At 37.1% G+C, this 22029-nt stretch overlaps 1 protein-coding gene across 1 annotated transcript; it reads right to left on the reverse strand.

Annotated features, from left to right (window-relative positions):
• Nucleotides 1–406: 406 nt before the first annotated feature.
• On the reverse strand, nt 407–17544 carry tlr18 (toll-like receptor 18). Its single transcript, XM_003450307.5, has 4 exons — nt 17370–17544; nt 5058–6053; nt 3101–4283; nt 407–2572 (listed from the first exon to the last, which is right to left on the reverse strand). The coding sequence occupies exons 1-4, from the start codon at nt 17411–17413 to the stop codon at nt 2126–2128; spliced, it is 2670 nt and encodes an 889-aa protein (XP_003450355.2). The 5' UTR covers nt 17414–17544; the 3' UTR covers nt 407–2125.
• Between the last annotated feature and the right edge of the window lie 4485 nt (nt 17545–22029).

Below are 22029 nucleotides of genomic sequence, written 5' to 3' on the forward strand. Positions count from 1 at the left end.
GGTCTTGTGTAAGCTTATCAAGTATGACTAATGCTTTTTTAAATATCATTTGCAAGTCAGATATTGATTATATTTGAATGACAGCTTGACTTTTGTAGAAATACAAATTAAATGTGGGTCAGGTTGTTAAGAGTTGATTTACATCAGTATCTCCTGGTAGCCTGTGTAATGCCAATGCTTTTTGCATGCTAGTTAAAAATTTACCAAACCGACTTACATTTGGTATCTACTGGTCTGAGACAGCAGGTGAGACCAAACTGGCCTTTTATTTTTGGTGTGAGGAACATATTACTTGGAGATTAAACACTCTGTGTTTCATGTGGGGGAATAAAATCCTCCATTATTGATTACTCATAAAAGCTGTTTTAAAAAAAATGTGCATATAGTGATCACTCTTTTGCCAAAATGAAACGGAATATGTTTTTATTCATTCATTTCAACATCTGCACAGTATGAATTATGAATGACCAGCATTATTCAAGACATTAAAATAAGACACTGCATTATTTTAGAGAATGTATAATATGACTCTTCATGAAAATGAAACATGTCCTTCATTTGCGTTTCTATACAAAAGCATTTGAAGTCTGTATAGACTGCACGTTAACATTACTTATATCAAGAAAAAAAGAAACAATTGGTTACACAGTGCATTTCACATATGCAGAGGGAAGTAATATATATGAGCTTTCTCCCATTTAGAAAGCAAACTGATAAATTGGTGCACGTCACACCTTAGCTGTGTGGTGTCACAGCTCTGCCTAAGTTCAAGGGTGTCATCTACTGGCCATTTTCAAACTTTGTTATTGGCCACATATGTAAGTAAGCAAGGCTGCATAATTACCATTAATGGCAAAACACAAAAGTAGTTATGTCATTTTTAAAATAAAAGTGAAATTCATTTAAAAACACTGTTTTAAAAAAGTTAAATTTAAAATGACCAAACATGAATCAAGTCAGAGCACAGCAAAAATAATTTTTGATGAACAAAATAATGCTTCTTTTTAATCAAAGTATTACATTACTGAATCCAAATGATTAAAAATAGTAGTAACGTAGACAGGATGACTCAGTATTTAGAACAAAAACCTTCCATCACAAATAATATATGACAAACGTACCTTCACATTTATCAACTGGCAAAACAGTTTTTGCCATTTTTTCTTAATCATACAGCAGCTTTTATTTTATTTAAAGCATGTGTAAAGACAACTAAATCTAACTTAATTCAGGCACTGGATTTGTATCTGCTATCTGTCTGTACAACTCATTCTAATTCCCGTAGTTAGAGTATACCTGGTGACAATCATAACACTGAACACTGAACAAATATTTGATAAACATTAGCTATTATATGAAACAGTGATTCATAGAGGGCCCAATGAAAGTATGACAAGTGACAAGTGAGCAATCTCTGTGAGTGTGCTTTTGCAATGTATGCCAACAGCAAAGCTAATAATAACTCATGAGGGATGGATTTAGGAATAAACAGAACAACAAGCACACAAGTTCCAGTATTCACTAAAATACGAATAGTATTCAGCTTGAAACACATTGAATATTACACTGAAAACTTAAAAAGGATTAGTGCTGACACAAACACAGATTGATGGAGCATTCCCATTCCCCAGTTTCTAAGCTTTTGCTCTACAACTTGATATCACTTGTATTGTTACTATATGGTTTCATTTGACTCGGCCTGATCTGAGTTTGAACATTCATGATCTCAAACCTCTGAGGGCCAAGAATGTAACAGTGCACAGTCCTTTCACAGTGTGGCACCTGTCACCATGGTTTCCTGGGACCTTGCTTGTTATCCAGAGTGCAACATGGGAGATCTCATGTGAGCCGGCCTTTCAGCGCCTGTCAGCAGGGCACCTGGCCTGAGAGACTGAGGGAAAGTGAAGCAGAGGCCATCAGCTCAGCTGTCAGGGATGACATGACAGACTGCCTTGGGCAGACAGATTGCTGGATTTTTTTTGTTTTTTTCTTTGTTATCACAATGAGATGTTGTATTTTGCTCCCTTGTTGGCATAGCCTACACAAAAAGGTTACTTGAGGGCAAGTCTTTACTGAGAAAATACTGAGAAAGGCATTTGTTTAATAGTTCTTTTTAATTTAATGGCTAAAATGCCACCAGTGGTATTTGATTTAATGGCTCTTTATTTGCTTCTTTTTTGGGTTCTGTGTCTTTTTCCACAGTCACCTTATCTTCTTCTGGCACCCTTTCTTCAATAGGGGGACCAATCACAGATATTCTTCCCGCAGATAGGGTTCTTCTCTTAACACTGTTTGCCCGCTCTTGGGTTGTTGGCTTTCCCAGAACACTCCTCAGCTGTGCCCAGAAAAATGCCTGCTGGTTAACCTGCTGGGGCCACTCCAGGTATGTCTTTGTACTCAGCATCTTCTTGAGCTTGCAATACTTGCTGGGCAAGGAGTTTGGATCAATAGGCTCCTTAACCACTAAGATGACATCACTGAAGGTTTTTCCCATTGCTCTCTGCTGAGCAAAGTACAGCTCATAGTTGCACCACTCACTGTTAACGAAGTGCCGTGAGAGAATAAACATTACCTAGGAATAAAGAAAATAACAGAAAGGAAATTACTATAGGGTCTCTACCTTATACCTTCCTACCAATTTCCAAACAACAATGATGAGATGCTAAACAACATGTCGACTATATTCACCAACCATTTAACCAACCGTAGGCATATCACCATTACTTACTTTTTTAGACTTTTAAGACTCAGTATTCCAACAGTCAACAAGTTGTCAGGCAAGTTTTGAGATGATGTTAACATCATCTAAAATTGAAATGTAGATTCAAAAGTGCAAAGGGGAAGTGGCAACTACCGAACCAGTTGACTGTAAGCTATTTTGTTTTGCCTTTGAATGTGAAAATGACACACACTACCACTGGGTGATGTTGCCAGTTGAGAGATCAACTGACTAAAACTGCAGTTCCTAAAAAAGATGTACGCCGAGATAATTAGGTTTTTGCTGTGAGTTGTTTCTCATTTTGGAAGACTTTAATTTACTGTAACTTTTAATGTGCTGGTGTGTAGTGGGGTGCTTTTACTCCACAATACATTTTAGTACCTTACGACTGCTTTCAATGTTCTCAATGATGTTATCGATGATCCACTTTCCCGGCATGAAGTCCCTCTCATGAATGCATAGGCGATAGGGGTTCTTGTTGTTCTCCAAACAGGGTAAGAGCTGGTCCCTCACCCAGTCAGCATCTGAGTGGCTGTAGGATATGAAGGCATGGTAGGTAAAAGTCTCTAAATCACCAGCTGCTTTCTCCTTGTGAGCTCTGTATTTGGCCCTGATGATCTGGTACGTTGCTTTAGTGTACCATGGGAGGTCAAAAATATAGCAAATCAGCATAAGTATTAAGATCACTGCTGTGGTGGTTGCAACACAGATGATGATAACCAGTCTGATGTCACATGCTACATGACCCGGAAAGTATTTGGCTATGACTGTGTTGAGCAAAGCCTCTGGGTGGTAACACTTGTAGTTTTCAGGCCAGTTTGTGAGGTTTACCTTTCCTTTCGAAATCGTGTCCTGGATGAAAGCATGAAGCTCACATGTACAATGATAAGGATTGTTCCCTGCCTGAAGTTGAGACAATTGAGGCATATCTTCAAAGGATTTTTTGCTAATGAGGCCAAATGAATTCCCATCCAAAGCTAGCGATTGCAGTGATGCACTTTCCCATTTAGATGGGATGAATTTAATTTTATTCCCACTCAGTAGAAGGGTTTTGAGGTTGGTGGTTTTCTCAAAGTAGTTCATGTCCAGCTGGTCCAGATCACAGTAGGACAGATCCAAGTACTGTACTGTGGTTGGCAGACAACTGAGAGCTTCACTTACGAAGTTATTATGGTGAACAATAAACTTGGTGATATTTTGTTTCCAGACACAATTTTGGCTATCTTTAGCAGATCCTAATTTGTTGTAGCTGAAATCCAAAACCTTTAGCTGCTGGAATTCTTTTGTGAGGGATGATAAGTCTTTTAAGCTGGTGAACTCATTGTTGCTTGTGTTGAATGTATGAAGATTTGGCATGGTGTTCTTGTAATTGCATCGCTGGTTGAATACAAACTCAGTTTTTAGTCGATTATTGGAGACATCTAGTAATTCCACACCGTTCATCTCAACCCATGAATCACAGGGTGCAGAGTTGAAATACACATGTTGAATAGACAGTTGCTTAACTTTCTTGAACCAGGTGAAACGCCAATCAAATCGTAGCACATCAGGATTGCTGATATACCTACAAGAAACAAAGATATTTAGTTTGCGTATTTTTGTATGACCTTAGTAGTGAGCTTCACATTCATGTAATTTCACTTTGTAACAAGGAATTGCATAATAGCCATAACAAAATACTTGTCAAACCCACTATTTCGTAGCATCATCTTCTTGTGCAGCTCTACCGTATTTAGTGCAGCTGCTGTTTTCGGATCATTAATTTAAAGCCCTGTTATGTTCCTTGATAGTCGTGCCCTATGATGCGCTGCACAACCTTGTGACTAAAATTGCTTGTTTAAGTATGACCATAATTTACAAGATGAATATTATGATGTACATTTTACGGTCCAATAGAATAGAATAGAATAGAATAGAATTCAACTTTATTGTCATTGCACATGTCACAAGTACAAGGCAACGAAATGCAGTTTGCATCCATCCAGAAAGTGCTTAGCAATAATATAGATATATTACAAAATATATATTAGCAATAAAATAGATATATTGATATATTACAAAAATGGGTCTATTATGGGTATGTTGCAGTGTACACGGTATGAAGGTATGTTACGAATATGCTATAACTATAAGTATGTACAGGCTGTAGTGAGTGTACAAGCTATGTACAGGCTATGAACAGGATATAAATATGAAACTATACAAGTTATAAACAGTTGTAAACATTTGTAGAACTATAGTTATTATTATTATACAGAATTATGCAGTGGTGCAGTTTAGATCAGTGAGATATGTAAACTACTGTCAGAGCAAACTTGTAGGACACCAAAATACTCACCAAAGATCCAGTTTATCCAGTGCAAGGTCTGTGATGCTGGAACTTGCACCACTATCAACAAATGTTGGCGAACGGGCAAAGTCAATGTACTGAAGTGTTAATCTTTTGATGCTGGTTGCTTGTAAATTGATTAAAGCCATCCTTATGAGGTTCTCATTGAATTTTCCTCTGTGAAAGATGAGTTGCTTGGCTTTAATGTGCTTTAAACCCTGAAAAATGTCCTCCTGTCCCATGTAGTATGTGAATTCAAAGAGGTTGCGAAACTGAATGACTGTGAATGTTTTGTTAGCTATGTCCCGTAGCATGTGAACAAGAGCATCTGGGCGTTGGTCTATAGCCATGTCAAAGCCCATCTGACTTGTCTGAATGACTTCTAAACTTCCAGGCTCATAGTAACGGAGGTGGGAGGAACATTTAATAGCAAATATTTGGAGCTTGAGGTTCTTCAGGGGCTGAAAATCTTCTTTTTTAAGACCCATCACCAAAGGGCCACCCAAGGACAGAACCTGGAGTCTGGAAAGTTTGGAGAAGCAGTCAGCCAAAGTTGCATTTTTATAAAGGTTATTAGACACGTAGAGCTGTTTTAGATTAACGAGAGGTGTCAGAGCTCTGGCAGGAATTTCCTGCAGGGAGTTATTGAAGATGTCAAGATATTCCAAGAGTGTGTTGTTTCTGAAGGCATCATTGTCAATGTATGAAATGTTATTGTACTGGAGCTTGAGGATACGAAGCTTAGGGAGGTGGAAAAAGTCATAAGCATAAACAGCTTGAAGTTTATTATAGGAGAGGTCTATTTCTTCAAGTGTGGGTGGAAATTGTCTCCATGGGATACTGTCGAGCTGTCTTCCCAGACAGTCTGCAGATCGGTCAGAGTTGTAGATCTGACAGGGTCCTTCCTCAGTGTTGATAGTGGGGAGTGAAGATGGAGTTGGGAATGTGAGAGCTCCAAGAAGGAGACCACTGAAATGGATCAACTTCCAAATCATTGTTTTAGACCTGGAAATGAACAAGATCAGGCAAGATTATCAAAACATTTTATTTATTTTCATAGACAGTAAATAGATATTCACATTATAGTTTGAGTAACGTTTCATTAAACATTAACATTAATTTCGGTAGAACATTTCTTTCAGTAGAAAATGCTCATTCAGATTTTATTCTGTGTTTGAGTGCTCTTTTAGGCTACGTGCTTTCCCTTAATCCCCTTTCCTGTATTTCTTAGGCTATGTTCACACTGTAGGCAAAAGCGCATCAAATCCGACTTTTCTGACCCTATGTGACCCATATCCGATCATGGTATGACAGTTTGAACAGCACAAATCCGATATTTTCAAATCCGATCTAGGTCACTTTCATATGTGGTATTGAATCCGATACATATCTGATGTTTTAGAAAGCAACTGCTGTTTGAACGGTCATGTCGCATTAAATCCATCTTTTACGTCACTGACACAAGACAGACGCCATTTATCAGCGCCGGAGAAGCGCCTGAGAAGACATCGTGAACCCTTCCTGGCCATCCAGTGTAGATGTTAGTGAAACTGTTGGGAAGACAACGTTGGAGAAACGTGAACATTTTATTTGTACTGTATAATCTGCAGATTCTGACAGAAATCTGCAGCTATCCTTTGAAGCACCGCTCCTCTCTAAAACAGCAATAAGGATCATTATTAGGCCATATGTAAATAACACAATAACTTTATAACTTCAAGCAAAATTGGGAAACGTAAAGTCTGAAACAAGTCTTTTAATTAAGGGCCATCGGTCAAACAATACTGTTTGGTCTGGGTCTAAACAGAGCGCGTTGTGTGCGATGTCTTCTTTTGCACATGTGGGTCGCTTTGAGGGCCGTGGATGGTTCACACTGGAACGGGTTTGCTGTCACATTTTAGTTGTAGTGTGAACAACCAGACAAAAAAAATCGGATTTGATTGAAAAATCGGAAATGAGCATTAAGATTTGCAGTGTCAACGTAGCCTTAGACTTCTGTACTTTAAAAAACAAAAAAATCAATTTCATGGCTTTAGGTCTTTTTGCAGTTTTCCTTATTTTCACTTAACTGAATTGAGCATAAAAAATCCAAGTAAACTGAATCCAAAAATTTTAGATGTGATTGAGTAGTAAGCATAACAGACAGACAGACAGACACACACACACACACACACACACACACACACACTTCATATCTTAATGAGGACATGGCATTCCCTAGCCACTTACCCTAACCGTTAACATCAAAATGAATGCATAACCCTAACCCTTAGCCTAAACCATAAACCCTAAACATAACGTAATTGTAACCCTGACACTAAAACCAAATTTTTAACCCTCAAAAATGCCTTCAAACTCGTGTGGACGACCATTTTGTCCCCATAAGTGACTGTTGGTCCCCACAAGTACAGTGGCATGCCAATTTTCTGTCCTCACAAAGATGTCTAAACATGTACACACACACACACACACACACACACACACACACACACACACACACACACACATGCAGGTATACAAATCAGAGAAAAATGTGTACTTTTGAAATTGCATCATCAGTGTTGGGCAAAATTGTGACACATAACAGTACACCACTTCTACAAAATAGTAAACAAAACCAACGTTTAATTCCTGTAAGATGCATGAATGCAATACTTTTTTCTGACATATTTAATTTCATAATTTCCTGTTGAGTTATAAGTGTGTCTGACAATGACTGGTTTCTAGCTTCTTTTTCAGGTTAAGTTGACCTAGAAACCACACACATCACTGCATTTATTGAATGCACTCAGGCAGCAAAATTGCATTTAAAAAGACATTAGTTTCATCCATTTACAATATACATTTCCACTGGTCCCTCAGTAAACATCAACAACGGCAACTTTTTCATCACACAGCACTTACCCTGTGAAGTCTAGCTTTCTGCTTAAGGCTGGTAATGCAGACACTTTCAAATTCTCCTCCCCTTTTATAGTAGTAGCTCAAGGTTACACATTGTTTTTGCCCTCACGTGAAAGCTTTATAACGCTCATAAAACAATGTTGTTTTATCTATTCCAGAATTGATGTGACTTGAATAAACAATTCTGTACGGATATGGCTAGTGTAGAAAAACATTGTTGCCCTGTTTATTTTAGATAATTGTAGGTCAGTATACTGTATTAGAGCACTGTCTGTTCATTTGTGACAGTCTGGATAGGAAAAAAAAAAATATATATATATATCATCATCCTGTTAAACATAATTTTTGTTTAATTCATTGTCTCAGCTACATCTAACAGATTGATGGTACATGATAAACTGATGCTTTAATTTCTGAAATATATTTCTGCCAGAAATATAAATAAAAAATACAGATATATAATTTATCCACAAATATATGCATTGGGGAAATGTAATTTCTCATAACATTCCACTGACACTTGAATCAATTACTCATCATTTCTAACTATTCATGTGAATGAGTGAATAACATATTGTTCTAGGGAAAAAAGTGTCACATGACAGTTCTTTGAATCAATATCTGTGTGTGTTACTTTGGCAATCTTCTTCCTTATTTGTCAGTTAAACATTGTATGGGAAGTAACAAAACAACAGTAATGCTGATTAGCTATCTGACTTGGGCCTCAGTGCACAGCTATTCCTGGAAATTGGCAATAGATCAGATAAACATCAATAACATTTACTTAATAAGACACATCACATAAAGGCACTGTTGTAAAGTAATGTTTCCCCTGGTAATCAGCATTATCAATATTATATTAATAGTATAACAATGATAATTTTGTCTTAAATAATTTGAAATGCAACCATATTTCAAACCATGAGACCATGTTTTCATTATTCATTTATTTAGTTTTTGGTCATTTTAGTGCCAAGTTCAAGTTTAACCCCAAGTTGGCACCAAGTCTTTCAGATCATTTGCTAGATATCACTAAAGGATATTGATAGTTGTAATATTTTCATTTCTCTTGTGACTTTAATAGTGTTAAATTGTGAATACCAAGCTCTTTAAGTGAACATGGTTAATAAATACCCATTCATGGTATGTGAACATGAAAGACTTGCAGTCACGGGACTATTAATAGGTAATTGTTTAACCATCAAGGTCGAAACTTAGATTTTCTTAGATATCTGTGTTCATCTAATGATAGTTTAACGGAATATGCAAGATTCTGTCGTATCACTTTTTGAGAAGACCATTATAAAATATATGTTTTCCTTGAAGCTTCAGTGGCCTCAACCATTTGTAGAAATTATGACTTCTCTCCATCTGAAGCAGGGACTGGGGAGTAAGTGTGGGTGGACTGATGGGTGAAAAAAAATATTAAAAAAATTATAGATCTTTTTTGGTCCACTAGTGAACGTGACGTCATTTAGCTGTGTTTTAATCTTAGCTAACTACCAGACTCTTGCCTATTAACGTACCATGCAAGATCTTTCTTTGATCCCAGTGTTGTCTTGTGATAACTCCATCAGGGTTCAGAAGCACCTATCTGCATTCCTGTTGCTTTTTCTCTTTACATTTATCTTTTGGTTTGTAGGCCTGCCTGTGTGATAACTGGTGGATAGTAATGCTAAGATGTGAAAACAATGCTAATCCAGACAAAACAAACTCATATCATTCACCAGCTGCTCTTGTATATAATGGAGCAAAAAACAAATTTTGACTGTACATGCAATTTAGTTTAGTTTAGTTACACTGGCCATACTTCATATTGATTGTCTAGATGTAGATATGTAACACAGCAGCAGAAGTCATGAGTAGATCTGATGAATCATTTCTATTGATTATTATAAGTTGACCTTTCAAGTTGTTGGACTGATGTTTTGTTGGTGGGAGAAATTTCATTTACGCATAGCAGCAATTTAAGTCTGATTGATACCAAATATAATCTGCTGGCGTGACTGAAATGCATTCGGCATTCATATGTGCCAGCATTAATTTAAGCATGCCCTTCCTCAGATTAGTCATCCAGATACAGATCAGTGCACCAGTTGTAAAAGGAGATAAGTTTGCCAAACATTAGGGTAGTCAGCAACAACCACAGTGTAGTCTCAGATAGCTTTCTCTTGTGGTTGTTAGGCATAAACCTAAACAACAACAGATCATTTGCAGTCAGTAGGACGTTTTTTTTTTTTTTATTAAAACAACCTAAAGCTTAAGACTTTTTGATCTGTGTGACCTGTTGTACTAACTCTATGGAGATCTTGCTATTTCTCAAACAGCTAACAGTAAATGGTTAATATCAAATGCATCTATAGTATGTTTTGAATCATGCAATTAAAACACACATTGCCTTGCATCATTTTCTCCCTCGCAAACTTGATAAATTCACTTCCTCTTTTAGGCATTTGTTTTTCTTTCTGTCACTTCCGTAGCTATTCCACTCTCTCCTCCAGAACACTTCTGTTTTGTAAAGTTTTATTTTTTTCCTACTGCTCTTGTGTTCTATTCAACTTCCTTTGTAATCAACATCTATTAAATTGTGTGTGCCTTTGTAGTATTTTTCTTTTTGTTAGTGTTTCCTCAAGTTCCACTGTGTTTGATCTCTCAGGGCCACCACAGAAAACTCAAACTTTTTACCTCAGGCAAATTCCTTATTAATGTTTCCAAGAGAGGTAAGCCAAATTGCCATGTTCCTGCAAACACTGAGAGCTTTTAGCTTATGTCTATCAGATTTTATATTAACCAGCAGGATATGAGCTTCTGTGTTTAACTCCTCTTATGAACCGTTCTTTTCTTCTGTGTGACCTCTTGCTGAATTTTTTGTGGTTCTCATGAATGTACAATTCCCACAAGAGAAATGTTTTCTGTTCTGTGGTGTACAGCCTTATCTGTGAAAGGAATCTGCACCAACATGTTGGCAAAGCTGCAGACTTCTGTTCAAATTTTTAGTATTATTTTCTTTTGTTTAAAAAGTCCTGTGGTGTGTCAAAACAGAGTTGTACGTAGTGCAGTCAAAACACCTACACATAATCTCTTGTGTACACAGTATACTGTACAAAATCTTCTCAGAGTTAATTATTGTCCCCAGGCTGGCTCACTGCCAGATTCGTATAAGACAAGCTGGAATCTCCCCAAGCACGTGAGGAAAAAAAGAAAGATAATTTGTTATCACTGTTTGTGTCATGTTTAAATTTTATAGACTGGCAACGCCTTGTAACTATGACACTGTTTACATTCTAACTATGACCAGGTGTAAATGTTCAAATTATCGTGGACAACCAAATAAGAAATTGGATGAGTGAATGCTTTTTTCTTTTTTTTTTTCTCTTTGCTTTTGCTCCATAATTGCTGATAAAAGACACTATGTAGCTGCACTGGCTCATCCGGTATCTAAAACAGGTAACAACAGATAAGAGCATAACAAGGACAAAGTTTCCATTTTTTGTTACAAGTAATGAGTGGTCTATTTTTTAAAAGATCTTTTGGCAATATGGCAACTTTAAAGACCGGGATCCAATTGTGTACAGTAACTGAAAGGAGAAATGAGATTAGTATAAAACCCCTGGAAGAATAAAAACAACAGAAAATGACACAAAGATGTGCTCACAACACATCAAACAACTCTAGTTAGGACTTGATTGATGATGTAGAGGCCCTCACATCAGATGGTTGTTTCAGTGGGGTAAACAAATTTCTGACTATGAAGACCGAGAAGTAGATATAATATATATAAGTCTTATACACTTCAGTGTAAAAGACAGTCTTATTGGAAGGTACATTATCTGTTTGTAAAGTAGTTTACACTTGTCATAGTGGCAGAAAACTTTCTGGTACTCTCTGGTACATAAAGTTGAAAGACTATAAGTACCAGAAAGTACCAAAGATAAACTCAGAGAGCATCAGAAACAATCCAGAGAGTCTTCATTTGACTCAATTGTGAAGTTATAGCAGAGCTATCCTCTGAACAAAATCTCTACCAAATAAGCCTCAGAGGAAAACTAAAAATAGAATTTCTTCTTAGTAAACAGGACAAATCAACTGAACAGCATGACACCTGCTCTAAGAGTAATATTTATTGCACTGTTGTTGCATTAGGCTGGGTTAGTGTTAATTAGGTCAGCTGGCTAAAGTTCCATTGTATCTTTACAGTCCAAATTTGACCAACAATAGTGCAATGGTATAATGGATGGAAAAAAGTGAAAAGTTTATAAAAATGTTCCGTTGTTTTTTTTTGTATCTTGCATTCACTTTCAAACAAGACAACATACAGATGGTTACTGAATTGTGGGAATTCTTATATGAAGTTAAATTGCAGAATGGTTTTGGATCAAATCCACATCCATCCATCCATTCTCTTTTGCTTATCCAATTCAGGGTCACAGGGGTGCTGGAGCATATCCCAGCTGTCTTAGGGAAAGATGCAGGCTACGCTAGCAACAGTGCTAGCCACTGCATCACTGTGCTGCCACATGGTTTGCTGCATGTTTTTTTTTTTTTTTTTTAATTTTCAGTTTACTGTGTGGGTAGTTAGGGTTCAAATGCAAGACAAAGGTGCACTTGGTAAGAACAGGCTAGCCTATTTATTAATGCTCAACATGAATTAAAAAAAAAAAAAACACAAAAAAAATAAAAACAGATCAGAGGATTACAGAGACAGAGCAGCTTGGAGTAAAACCAAAACCACCCCAAAACCCTGGAACTGGACCATAATAGTAAGTTATAGCTTGCTGATAACTTAGGTGATGAATTAATATATTACGTTATTAATTAATTTTATTTCTGTAAATATTCAACCTAAATAGATGATAAAGTTAATATCAACAAGTCATAGTCTTCTCCTGGTAATATATGATTTCTACAATACAATGTAAGTTTTTGACAAGGGTAGCTATGCACTAAATTAGTAACCAGGTTGTGAAAGACACAGCAAACAGTTCTATCAGTCATTAAGCCGCGATATCTCTCTGATATGCCATGGAAAGCGTCATCCAGTAAGTGTAAAGATCTATTACTGCATCTGACATTTACCCAGCAGTCAATAGTTGATGGCAAACAGTTCTTTCATTGACATGTGTTGGCAGTGCTGGGCCCACTGCCCTGATATGACAAATGTATCTGGCAGCAGACTTTCTTCAGTGATGAGTGTTCTTTACTCTGGTTTAATGAGGCTGTTTACATGCTGTGCACAAACACAGCTGCACTTGGTTGATGATTCTGTTTAAGTTATCATGTTCGTCCTCCGCAGGGACAGATGCTGCACATGGTTTATGTGCACAGGTTGTTTTTCTATCATATATCAAAAGTTCTTTACCAGCACTGTTGCCGTATAGACAAAGAGCAGTAAGATAAATACAGTAAATGAAATTAGTTGCTGTTATCTAAACTATCCTCAAAAGTACTTTCTTATCGTCATCTCGCTTCGACTCTGACAGTTACTTTTTTTAAAGAAACCACTTGCTGTGAAAGTTGTTTTCAAGAACCACGACTTTCCTGTAAGAATTTCCAATAAAAGCTTTCTACCTTAAGGGAGACAGATAGGAAAACTTGAACAAATACCAGCAAAAACATCTTACTAACTAGAAACTTCTAGAGGGAGAAATGCCAAAGCAGGGTGAACTGAAGAACTAAATCACAAATTATACAAACAGTGAAAAACATCCAATCCATTAACAGATGACTGGGAATAAACATGGCAGGAATGCCTCTTTCAGAAGGGAAATGTCAAGTTAAATCACACAGCGTTTGAATATTCCCATCAGCATCCCTCAAACTAGGAAAAGAAAAGTAATAACAACAATTATTCAAACTTAATACAGCTTTGTTACAACAGACATTTAGATTTAGAAGAACAGAAAAAGCATTCTAGTAATCGCTAAATATTTGATAGAAGTAACACCTGTGCTTAATAAGACAAATGCTTTCTATTGCCACACGACGAATAAAGAAAAAAAAAAAAAGAGTGATGCTATATTAGGGCGTTAGAGCAAAACAGAGCAAAAGTATTCTGGAGAGTCTTGAATAATTACAAATCATTACAGTCTGCTCTGTTCAAATCAATACTCTGGTCAGGAAAGCATTAAAGAAAACATTACGAACTTTAAATTCTGCTTCCATGTTTCACTGCTAGTGCGCTTCAGCTGCACATGCTCGCTCAATGTTGTGGTAAATTACTACATTCAACTGGAACATAATAATTGCAGATGTTATTAGTCACACCCAACAAATCAAAGCATCCACCATGTAAAAGCTCTATTATACAGGATAGTGTGGGTAGATTTGTGTTTTGTTTAGGTGCTTTTGTTTCAGGCATTTTAAGGAGGAGTTTACAAACAAAGAGCAAGAGGGATTAAAAATGAATTAGAGTTAAGGTATTCTGTTTTATTGCAAAACCCAAAAGGAAAAAATACTCAGCAAAGAGAAATGTGTGCTGTCTCAGTGGCATTTGACTCCACCTATAAGCCCTTGTTTTGTGTCCTATTAATGTTGCCAGAGAATGAGTAATCAATGAATGGTCATATTCAGTGACTGATTAAAACCAGGCACTGAATATGACATGAAACAAACAAAAAAAAAAAAAATCAAAATAATGTCACAAATCTTATTGTTTACTAAAGAAGCTTCCTTTTAACTGAAGTAGCCCTAGAGTGATCCAGCACTCTGGGGATTCAGGGGTTCACTTTAGTTCACTGAGCAGCCTCCACTGTTGCTTTCTAAAGCCATAAATGTGTGTATATGTATGTGTGTCACCACAACACACAAGCACAGAAGGCTGCTTTGTAGTAAATGTGCCCTGTTGAGAAACGTGATAATTGTGTTCTTGTCAAACATCTTGATCATATCTTTATATAAGTCATAAAATATGCAATAACATTTTAGATACTGCCATGAAAATTGACATTAATTATAAAGATAAAATAGTAGCTATGTGATAATTTTACTTTCCCCCATAGAGATAAAATCTGATTACAATGAAAAACTAATTAGATACAGTGGGAAAAGTGAGGCAGCTGCAGTAGGGCAGAGCTGCAACACTCACATGTACTGCATTCATCGTCTCTAAGCTGCTGCAGTGTCAGTGGGCACGGGTCCACTACTGCATCAACTATTATGTCTGCTCAGGATAAGCTTCTCTGGACATCTTCTCAGTTGAAAGATAAGAAGATTAACTGGGTTGGCTTCTGAGCATTCAACCTTACAGTTAAATAATAACTGAATGTTCAACATAAGTTGAAGCAGTAAAGAACTAAAATAAATCACACTGGGAAAAGTAAAACTGTTTGAAAACATTTAAGAGGGCAGAGCAGCAGGAGACATCCAGTGAGTTCAGTATACAAACAAATCCCTGAATAATCACCACATCCTGGACACTACTTCTGCTTTCTCTAAATATACCTTAAAACTTGTAATCGTCTCAAAATGACTAAGCTGCTCAGATTTTTAGAGAAGACTTTACATACACTATCAGGCAGGCAACATAGACACCAGCAGCTGTTCAAATCTCCCCGATGTTAGCTTATTTACCACTGGGGCTTCACAGGTGCCAGCAATTAAGGAGGCTGATTGCCTTAGGAGTGTCTCTAAGCATACAGTAAACCTGAAATCTTTATCTTTTCATAATTATCAACACATCTCATTAAAAGATGAAAACCAGATATAAGCGGAGATACTCCAAGCCCATTGCCTGTAGCCTGTGTAGTGAAAACTGAAATAGTGAATGCGTCAAGGACAACATACTCCAGATGTCTCAAAAACTTAATTTTCATTTCAACAATTCTTCCACCCAAAAAAGTCACTTTAATGCTATTTTGTGATTTAAATATCCTATTTGTTACAAAACAATATGTTCTGTGTTATATCACTTCCTTCCTAACACAAGAGCTTATACACCTTTCATAGCACTGAAATACATTTTTCATTCTTTTATAATACAGTTGAGGTATTGGAAAGAGGGATTTTCAGTGTTTTTCTATGCTCAGTGAATAACTGGATAAATACATCGCTTTAGGATCTTTAGCCATGCTACCAGCTGTGTGAGGCTGTACATAAAAACACAGTAGTGCTTTGGTATCCTTTTGGTATCCTTGAAGTAAGAGTGAGTGAAAGGAAAAAATATATATATAAAACAATACTAATCTAAAACTGGCAAGTATAATTTGCATGGTTGCAAAAATGTGCCATTCAAGGATGTGAATGTTGTAGGTTTGTTCCCTGAACCAGTAAATTATATTTAAGTAGAGGAAGTGAAAAATGCCCACTTTCCTGCTTTCCTATACTAAGGAAACCTTAAGCAATGCAACCTTTAAAGAGGAAAGAAAAGTTTCTAACTCCAGCATGTCGGTCCGGGTGAACAACCTGTCACATGACATAAACAGGCTCTTCCACACTTATCTTATTTATAATGTGGTTTAAAAACATGAACATTACAGCAAACATATGGATTTTCCTGTTTGAATGCAGCTAGCCATCAAACATTACAGCCACTTACTGCTAAAGAGACAGACAGTGAAAGTGGAAAGTAAAACTCATTGTTGCAGCCCAAAAATGATCCCTTTAGACTGATTTTTAGTTTTAGTGTCCTCTGAGTTATCCATTCTGTCACTAGTTAGCTAACATAAAGTAATGTAAGCCTGTTAGCCGCAACCAACTAACCAACCACATGACATCACATTCCATACTGACAGAAGATGGCACTAAGCATGTTTTTAAAACTTCAAGTTTAAATCCAACTTCCCAGACAGTGTTACATCTATGTCAGTTTGTGAGAGGTGTGGTGTAGTGTTTCAGTTAGTTTTGTTTGTTTGATTTTTTTTTTTTTTTTTTTGCAGTGGACAACTAGAGCTGTGTCTGGGCTTAAATATTTAAGACAAGATACAGTCGATATGTCAAACGACCTACAAAATGTTACTACTGGGCATTGAAACCTGCCACTTTTTCCACTTCCTGTCTAACCTTTTACCTGGTGGATGGTTAAATGACAAGTATGGAAAGCTACTAACTGACGGAGTTACTTTGGCTAGAACACTGTATTGTCCATCAAGGTGACATTTTCCACCCCTTAGATCAACTAGTAAATTTTATGTGCCTCCATAATAAACTAAGAAATATCTATCTTTCTTGACTGTATAACAAGACAGATTTATGATCATCATGATGACAACAGTGTGCTATTTTATAGTGATATTAAGTTTCACTTAATGATTTTTTTTCATCCTGCCATCATGGACACTATTGCAAATAAAGGTTTATGTGAAAATTCAATTCAACATTTAGAATGTGCTGAAAGATTGGAACTACAACCTAGGCAGATTGTTTTAAATGTTAAGCGACAAAACAAGCTTGAAATAGACATGAAAACAATATGTTTAAACTCACCTCATGTTGGACAGGCTCAAGTGTTCCTTAGCTGGACTTTTCATAACACATTCTAACCTGTTCTGTTGTCAGCGCTTAGTGAGAAGTGACTCACCACTGGATCAGTAAGCTTGTGGGCACTCTGTTAGCTCTGCTAGTCTGTATGTGTTTTTGGCCCTCCCTCTGTCTCATTCTTTTTCTCTCTCACTCACTCTTCAGTCTTTGTGTTTGTGCGTGAGCATGTGTGCGTGTGTGTGTCGCTCAGGAACGTGGAAAGTAGTTTTTTTGCCTCAGAGGCTCCACATATTTTTAATCATGTTTGCTACGCTGTAACACGAACATTAGAGCCAGAACTGTTGAGAAATATCAGTTTCATCAGAGCCATTACTCTGGTCATGCACATAAATTTTATTTTATTTTGTTAAAACCTTGAAATATTGTTTTTTTATCTAACCCAATAAAACTCACACTTAAAAATAAAGGTTGAGTATGTGCTAAGACTATTTTGATAGTGAAAACAAAAAAGTTAAAATAACAACTGCTGAAAAAAGAAAAAGCAGTTTTATGAAAATGTCCACCCTGTTCCAAGTTTCAGTGAACACCTCTGCCAAAAACTGCCTGTGTAATTAGACAGACCCATGAAGATAATCTGTTGGGTGGAGGAATGTCAGTTCATCTCTGCCCTCAGCCATTTTCACAGTTTGGTTGTCTTATTCATTTGTATATTTTATTAGTTATTATGTCATTTCCTCTGTGGGTTTACATCCCTATAAAACTATGAGTGAGGTTTTGTCTCTAAATACAGCAACACTGCAACAAACTGAGAAATATTTTGTAAATATGGTTTGGTCACAAAATGGTGAATAAATCACTCGCTACACTGGACAGCATCTGTCTCCTGCACTTCTTTAGCCACGAAGGTCAAGTCCTACCACAATCAGACCAGATATTTTTGTTTCTTATGGTCTGAGAGGCCCTCAAATGCCTTTTGGGGCTGCAGTGTGCCTTTTACTGAGGAGTGGCTTCTATCTCACCACTCTACCATACAGGCCTTATTGGTGGAGTGCTCCAATACGTTTGAAATGGTTGTCCTCCAGAGCAATGCTGGAGCTGGAGTAACAATTGGGTTCTCAGTCACTTACTTACTGAGGCCCTTCTACCCCGGTTGCTCAGATCAGCCAGGCGACCAGCTCTAGGAAGAGTCCTGGTGGTTCTAAACTTCTTTCATTTATAAATGATGGAGGCCATTGTGCTCATTGGGACCTTCAATGCAATGGTAACCTAATAGCTGACAGCATTAAACAGCAGTGTTTTTTTAAAACTACTAAGTCTATTACCCCAACCACAAATCAAACATATTTACAGCCTCAATACATTTACTTTGAGTTAGAAACTGTAGTTCCCAACAATTAATTGAAAAGACAAATTAGCTGTAAGCCAAGTGCATTTCTTCATATGTAGCTCACTTTTTCCAGAGCCATTTCAAAACAAAATTGTACTGTTTACTTAACTAACAGAAGGTTAGTATGAGGCAAGTGGTGGAGAAATGCAGAAACTCACTGGGTCAAAATCTGTGATTACTAGTTCAGCTCAAGCACTTTCATTTGAAAAAACCAAAGAAAAAAACCAGAGTATGAGTATTTCTCCAGTAAAAGTCAATTCTGTGTTTTTTCCCTGCTACAATCACTGAGGAGATTGACATGAAACCAACCGGTTTCTCCAAATATGTTTGTGTAAACAGATGCTCCTTGTATAACAACAGAAGAATGGATTTAACCGACTAACTTGAATGAATGTACTGGTACCTCAAAGCTGACACAACATAGGAACAAGTTTAGAGGTTCTATATCACAGATAAATGAAGGAATGAAGGGGCTTGTTTCAGCAGTGAGGAATCCAGGAAGTGAAGAAGGAACAGTGAGGAGCGAGCAAGTGTCAGTAGGCTGGTGATATCTCCTGAGATGAGAAAGAGTGGGGGATGTGTTACGACCCGGCTCAAAAGCCGCAACATGAAAAAGGAGACGAATACCAGAGTGTTAATGAGAAGAGGTTTTATCTTAAAATGGCACAGCCGGTTGGCTAAAATGGCTGGTGCCACCAAGGTAAAGACTAGTAAGCTTCTGGAAAGCCTACCTCAGGTATGCTTTTATCCACACCTGACTAGGTGTGGCCAATTAGCACCAGCTGAACACATTGAGGAGATTAGGGGCTGCAGAGGGGCTGTTACATCCTGGAAAAGAAAATAACTCTCCCTGGAATTACATCCGTAACAGGATGTAATTCCAGGCAGAGTTATTTTCTTTTCCAGTGGCAAACAAACCAGAGATGGTAAGAGATGGCTGGGCAGAGACCGACTAACTAACACAATGAGTAATACTGAAACAGGGCAGGACAAGTGCTAACTCAATCACTAAGCATGAAAGATCTTTACCACAAATATGCCAGCAGTGGTAATAAATGGTTGCTATGACAAATCCTTAAATACACTGCAAACTAGTGAGCTGGGGAGCAGGTGCACCTGTCAGAAACCTTGCTGAGGCTGGTATGCAGCCACACCTCTCAGGGATCTAGGAAGTTGGTAAGAACCAGCTTACTAAAAATCAATGGAAAGAACAGGAAGAATAGAGAAGGAAATGGGAGAAAAAGGTGGACCTCAGAAGGACTGCAGACCATGGCAGACTTATGTTTTATTTAATGGCTATTTGTGACTATTAATGACTTTTGGTTTTCCTTGTTTCAGTTAAAAAATAGGTTGGCGATGGACAAAAATTTGCATAGCGAGTTTCTGGAATAAGACAGCAACTCGTATTCAAGATTCTTGATGATAGCATTTCTTTGTTCTCAAGTGGAAAGTTTAAAAATTAATTGAACCGTGGGGAAAAAGTCCCCTTTTAACTGTGGAAGATCTCAAGTGGCTTATATTCATTTTAAAAAGAAGACCAAAGCATGGGCCAAATTATTGCTAAAATCAAAGGTGTGCCCTTAAGGCTGCTTTAAAGGGTCTTCGGTTGAGGAGACACACTTAGGCCCATTATCTTTTATTATTTCACATAGCTAAGCAAGAAAAATAACTTCAAGTCAAAGGGGGTTCTGCAAAGCTTTACTCCAGCATAGGCATATGCATTATTACAAAGAATTCACCAGGGAATTCCTACTAAATTTGATGGCAATCCCTTCAGTAATTGCTGAGATTCACAAAGGGAATGCCACAGTGGAAAGTTAGATAATCAAAGTCAACAGCATAATTCCTCCATGGAAGATAAATGTCTGTACACAATTTTATTGCAGTCCATCCAACATTATTTCTCACTGGATTAGAATAATGAGCTGATTGATCAGCTGATTGATGATGAGTCCTTCTTGAGCCATTCTGCTGCAGGTGTGACTTAATGTGGAACAGCTGGTTTGACAGTTTTGTGTTTGGTATTAAAGCTACTTTAAAGGTATTTCCAGTAGATGCCATTTATTATGCTTTTTTACTAGCTTTGTTCATTTACTGTGCTTCCTCTCCTTTTACAAGGTCACTGCTGTATGCTGACTCATTTGCTTTCATTGTAATACCTTCTGTTTTATGGTATGACTCATCTGATTGCAGACATTTTCCAGAGGTTTCAGAGAGACTCTGACTCAGCTCCGTTTTTGCTCCCATCATACACTACTAACTATAGTACTGTCTGCCTGTTCAGCTCACTGAGTCTGTGCTTAGTCACAGGTTTTCCTGAGCCTTTTGTGAGTTTAATGGTTTGAAGTCTGTGATGGTGCACATTCCAAAAGTAATCTGGATTTGTTTGTGATGGAAAGCTCTCAGCTTCTCCACTGACCTAATTTTTGTTTTATAGTTAGTTTTGGCCATAGGAGGGAGTTTACTGCTTATAAAAACCTTAATTTTTGCCTTTATGTACGGCTTTAGTTAGACTTACTGTTCTACAATGATTGCAATCTATTAGAGAATGCAGCGTTGGAGACAATTCATCGGTGGCCTTCAGCGAGAAACCTTCACTGAACATTTTGTTTTCATATTTCAGCACTAGACATTTATTTTTCAATCCCTTTTCCCCTCTAATATTTGTAGTAGTTCAAATATGGATCTGAAAGCTGTATAGTAATGTAAAAGTTATATATAATTACATATACATTTATTTTTCATAAATAAGATTCAGAGGTCTTGAAAAGTAACAATGAAAAGTCATTATTTTTGTGTGCCTATCATGCACATGCCAAGGTGTTAATGCAGCGCAACATCACCTTAGCGTTCATTGTTTTGTTTTTTTTGTTTTGTTTTTACATAATGGCCCACTGTGATGAGAAAATGAGGTTATGAGAAATCAAAACAAAGCCTCTGTGCTCTTTTCAATCAAATACTTCATTTCCTGACTCACCTAAATACCAGCCCACACAAACAATGAAGCACTTGAGGTTGATGCGGCAGAACTGACCTGTTTCATTGCTGATTACTGCAGAAGTCAGGTTTGACCTGCAGATTATTGCTTTGTTGATTTAAGGATTTTAGCTGAATGCTTTGAAGCAACATGGAAGCAACCTAATAAAGTTAAACGGCATGCAAACAAAAAACAAACAAGGAAATAAATACTATAGACTGGTGTTATGAATCCTTTGGGGCTGTAAAGCTTTTGTAATACGCTTGTCAATATGCCAAATATTGGGCAACAGATGACAAAAC

The sequence above is a fragment of the Oreochromis niloticus genome, linkage group LG11 (assembly GCF_001858045.2).
Source record: "Oreochromis niloticus isolate F11D_XX linkage group LG11, O_niloticus_UMD_NMBU, whole genome shotgun sequence".
Taxonomy (NCBI): Eukaryota; Metazoa; Chordata; class Actinopteri; order Cichliformes; family Cichlidae; genus Oreochromis; species Oreochromis niloticus.

Coding starts and splice junctions, on each gene's coding strand:
- tlr18 (XM_003450307.5), bottom strand. CDS start 17,413: ATGAAAAGTCCAGCTAAGGAACACTTGAGCCTGTCCAACATGAG. Junction 6,054..17,369: donor TTGAGCCTGTCCAACATGAG/GTGAGTTTAAAC, acceptor GTTCATTTCCAG/GTCTAAAACAATGATTTGGA. Junction 4,284..5,057: donor CTGGATAAACTGGATCTTTG/GTGAGTATTTTG, acceptor TGTTTCTTGTAG/GTATATCAGCAATCCTGATG.